Source organism: Raphanus sativus, unplaced genomic scaffold, assembly GCF_000801105.2.
Source record: "Raphanus sativus cultivar WK10039 unplaced genomic scaffold, ASM80110v3 Scaffold5200, whole genome shotgun sequence".
Taxonomy (NCBI): Eukaryota; Viridiplantae; Streptophyta; class Magnoliopsida; order Brassicales; family Brassicaceae; genus Raphanus; species Raphanus sativus.
Genome location: NW_026620500.1, coordinates 1 through 4,294, shown reverse-complemented (window position 1 = coordinate 4,294; position 4,294 = coordinate 1). Strand labels below are relative to the sequence as shown.

The 4,294-nt window shown below is 46.0% G+C and overlaps 1 protein-coding gene across 1 annotated transcript; it reads left to right on the top strand.

Moving 5' to 3' along the window:
- Positions 1 to 2,160: 2,160 nt before the first annotated feature.
- On the top strand, positions 2,161 to 3,816 carry LOC108831007 (meiosis-specific protein ASY2-like). The gene is made up of 4 exons (XM_057002365.1): positions 2,161 to 2,773; positions 2,848 to 3,021; positions 3,102 to 3,667; positions 3,742 to 3,816. Exons 1-4 carry the CDS (start codon positions 2,161 to 2,163, stop codon positions 3,814 to 3,816), a joined length of 1,428 nt encoding a protein of 475 aa, XP_056858345.1.
- Positions 3,817 to 4,294: the final 478 nt, after the last annotated feature.

Genomic DNA, 4,294 nt, shown 5'->3' with positions numbered 1-4,294 from the left:
CACGGAAAACAACGAAGGTATTCCCCGAAATTCAGACTCCTTGAAGCCTAATCTCACGAATACCTCCGGGGGCACCATCCGGACCTCGGACCCACTCGTGTGCAGAGTCAAAACCAGAAGTCGCTCAGCTCTCAAAAATTCATCTGGGGGCACCATCCAGACCCCGGAGAATAACGGAGAAAGTGGAGGTATTCCTCACAATTTAGACTCCCTAGAGCCTAATCCTACAAATACCTCTGGGGGAACCACGACACCAGGTCCCGAACAGGAACCTGCCTCGTCTCTTCATAACAAAGTCGTAGGGAGAGAGGATTGGAGAATACCAATCACGCAATACATCCTGGAGGGAAAGACTCCACCCAATAAATGGGAGGCTCGAAAGGTCAAAGCATTAAGCGTGAGATATTCTATATAATCGAATCTGTTCTCCAGAAACGAAGCGTTTCCGGACCTTACCTAAAATGCGTCCATGGCCTCGTTGCTATGAGACTCATGAAGGAAATGCACGACGGCTCCTGTGGAAACCACTCCGGTGGCAGAGCTCTAGCTATCCGAATAAAAAGACAAGGCTATTTCTGGCCTACCATTATTGCAGACTGTGAGGTCTACTCTTCCTCATGCGACAAATGCCAGAGGCATGCACCGATTATACACCAACCTGCGGAGAAGCTATCCAACATATCCGCCCATTACCCATTTATGAGGATGTCCATGGACATCGTAGGACCACTAGTAGCGTTAGGAAGTGGAAAGAAGAAGCTATGCTTCCTTTTAGTCCTAACAGACTACTTCACGAAATGGATAGATGCAGAAGCTTTCCAACAGGTAACCAGATTCGAGGTCGAACGATTCGTGTGGAAAGATATCGTGTGTAGACACGGCGTCCCATATGAAATCGTGAGTGACAATGGAGGACAGTTCATATCCCACGACTTCAAAATATTTTGTGACAAATGGAATATCCGCCTGACCTTCTCAACACCTTGACACCCTCAAGGAAACGGACAGGCGGAGGCTGCTAATAAATCAGTATTAGCAAACCTCAAGAAACGCCTCGGAACCGAGAAGGAACTGTGAGGGATTAAACTCACCTCCTGATTTTTAGATCAGGTTTAAGGTTTAGGAAAGGTTAGGGAAAGATAACGCGGGCTGAATCCCGTAATAACTTGTTGAATGAACTTCGATTTGTATTGATAATGTGGTAAAAGAATGATTACAAAAGATGTTTATCTTGATGATTACAAAGATAGCAAAAATGCTTTAGAGTAGATATGAATAATCGTGAAAATGAATAAAGGTTGAATAGCCCCTCTTTCTTGAGTTTCTTTCTCTTTAAATAGCCTCAGGTCCCGCTTGATCATAGCCAACTGGTTTCCGAGATCCCCTCCGTGATTTGAGGGATTTGTAACAGCTCCCCTTTGACCGGGTCCTGCGCTCCTTCTATTACGACGTGAGCTTCTTCTTCACCGTGACCTCTTTAAAGATCGCCTTTAGCTTCCAGCCTCCGGCTCCGCATTAGACCTCTGTTTAGGTCTCCGAAACGTGTTAGGCTTTGACTCGGCCCAATACTTGTTTTAGTTTTATCATCAGCTAGCGGGCCATATTCGGGCCCAACAGTTGCCCCCAGCTTTCGAGTTAAGACTTTTTACTCGGGAGCTTAACCTAGCCGCTGGACCTCAATCTTTTCTGTTGAGATAATGATTACTAGCTATTTTCAACAAAGATATGATTCACTTGAATTGATGGTTTAGATTTCTTTTGATGAAATCAACGGCTAGGATGAAAGAGGTTTTTTGAAATATTCGCTCCGATTCTCGAGACTTGACAAGATATAAAGTAGCTAGCATTAACTGCCGCTGTCCATATTCTCCACGCCTCCACTCGGTTTTCAAGGTAACTCCTCCTCCACTCCTTTATTTTACTGCGTTTGCTTTTTTTTTTACTTTCATCCTTCGATTTACCATTGATCCTTTGCGAAGTTCTTAGAGTTCTTAGTTCCTAAGAGATCTAGTCAGCTTGTTCCACCTTTTCCCTTTTCAATCTTTTCGATTTTCCTTACCTCTCTCTTTAATGGATCCTCCGAAAGAAGGTTCCGGCGAGACCGGAATTTCTGCCTCCGGCAAACGTTAGTTGAAGGTTAAACAGAAGATCAGTGAGAAAATGAAAAGAGACAAGAAAGAAGCCAAAGACTCAATTGCAGGAAGGGTCTCCAAGCGGGTGAAGAAGAAGGATGCTTCTGGTGGGAGTGCCTCTGTGGGACCTCACTCGCCTTCTTCATTGAAGATCCAAGAGGTCGTTAACCTCATGGTTCAAGCTTACGGTCAAAAGGAGTTGGCCAGGGTTTGTTCCTCCGACGAAACCCCTGAAACTGCCCCGGAGGGTTGGTTTTGCATTCATGAGAAATATATCTCTAAATGCCACCTCCGGTTTCCGCTCCCAGACCTTTTGTTAGATCTTCTTGACCATTACCAGCTGGCCCTCTCTCAGCTCTGTCCCTCTGTTGTCCGGGTGATAAATGGTTTCATCACCAGGGCTAAGGAAGAAGGGGTCGCTGTTAGGCTTACCGAGTTGATGAGTCTTTATACGGTCAAGGAGAGCTCTAGTAAGGATGGTGCCAGCGGTACCTACTACCTTCCTTGTCGTCCTAGGCTCGGTCTTTTTAAGTCCTCCGGTAGTGATGATGATTGGAGGAAGAAATATTTCTACGTCAAGATCGACCCCACAACAGTTCTTATGGGTCGTGCTCTCTCGGTTACTTGGTCCGATATAACTGGTTAGGAGTTTTAGGAACGTGCTTTGCTTATATCGGATTATTGTTGTTTGCTGAACTCTTGGTTTCTTGTGCAGATATTGAGGATCCTCCTAAGCTTACTGATAAGCTGTCTAGAGCTCTTTTTCGGAAGCTATATCAAAGTCCCAATACTTGGGCGTCTTTTACCATTTCTCGCATTGGATCTGCTAGGTTCCCGGAGCAATATAACACCAGGTTCCCTGACCCAATTCCAGTTGAAGATTTAGAAGGTATTTTCGGATTTCGCTTATCTATCTTTTTATTTCTAGATTTGCTTTTAGAAATAGCTAAAAAGCTTTCCTTTATTTAGTTTCTGAAGGTCCTTTCGTGGTAGATCTTTCGACTGGAGCTAGTACTTCCGAAACTGAAAAGACTCAAGCTCCCAAGATGAGGCCTTCTTTCCGTTCCAGGAGCAAACCTGCTGCAGCTGCCAGTGCTTCGCGAGGCAGCGACAGGACCCAAGGAGGAGCCTTCCTTAGCTCGCTGAAGGAGGTCCTTGACGATGGGTCCTCTGTTCCTGTCAGGGATGTTAACCCAGTTGAAACCAGAGCTCAAGATGTTGTTCCTCGTCTCGAGATCCCGCCGGTTAACGTTAACCCTCAAGCTGCTAGAGATCCCTCTGAGGTCGAACCTCCGAGAAACAAGAGGTCTCGGACTGATTTGGGAGATAGGCCCGCCAGGTCTTCCTCCTCGTCTTCGCGGGGAGGGACCGTCGGCTGGAACTTTACCCATTCTAAACCAGGATCGATCTTAGATGACCCTTGGGGTTTGGCAACCATCATGAGGCATATGAAGATGGTCGGATGTTCTATGCCTTCAATCAATGGTCTAACCAACAAGGAAGAATACGTTGAGATAGCTCACCACATGGGTCAGGTACGTACTCTTGTTTTTCTTTTTGGTTTGCCTCTGAGTTGATATCTTCTGAATTTTAGTTTTTTTTTTTTTAGTTAGCTGGAGCCATCAACAGAGCTCAGCTGAGGTTCGAGGAGACCGTGAATGGTGCTCCCAGTGCTGGGATTTAGCTCAGGCTACTGAGTTATTCAAGACTACCAAGATGGAGCTCGACCTAGCTCGTGCCCGAGTTTCTGAGCTTGAAGCTGAAATCGGGAGGCTTGGTTTAAAGGCTGACACTCAGCAGGGGAAACTCGAAAGTCAGGCTATCGATATTCGGGTGAAGAACAGGAAGATCAATGAGTTAGATGCTGCTCGCAGGATAGCTGAGCGTCAGGTTCAAGAGATGATCGCCTCATCCCAGGTTAGTCAAAGGAACAAAGAAGCTGAAGTTAAGCTTGCTGTTAGGAAAGGTAAGAAGGAGGTAGCCGATGCCTACAACAAGATCCTGACCTCTGTGAAGGAGAAGTTTGTCAAGAAGAAGGATGAGACCGATGCCCTGATCTCTGCTCAGGAGCTTCAGGCGAACACCGAACTTCTGAAGGAATTGTTGTCTAAGGAGATTGAGAATGCTGAAGAGGAGTATCACCGTTTTATGGTTTTTGTCTC

What these genes read in the sequence shown, in the direction of transcription:
- LOC108831007 (XM_057002365.1), top strand. Translation starts at nt 2,161, where the DNA reads ATGAAAAGAGACAAGAAAGAAGCCAAAGACTCAATTGCAGGAAGGGTC. An exon ending in TCCAGTTGAAGATTTAGAAG is followed by an intron (nt 3,022 to 3,101) that starts GTATTTTCGGAT and finishes TCCTTTATTTAG; the next exon opens with TTTCTGAAGGTCCTTTCGTG. An exon ending in TAGCTCACCACATGGGTCAG is followed by an intron (nt 3,668 to 3,741) that starts GTACGTACTCTT and finishes TTTTTTTTTTAG; the next exon opens with TTAGCTGGAGCCATCAACAG.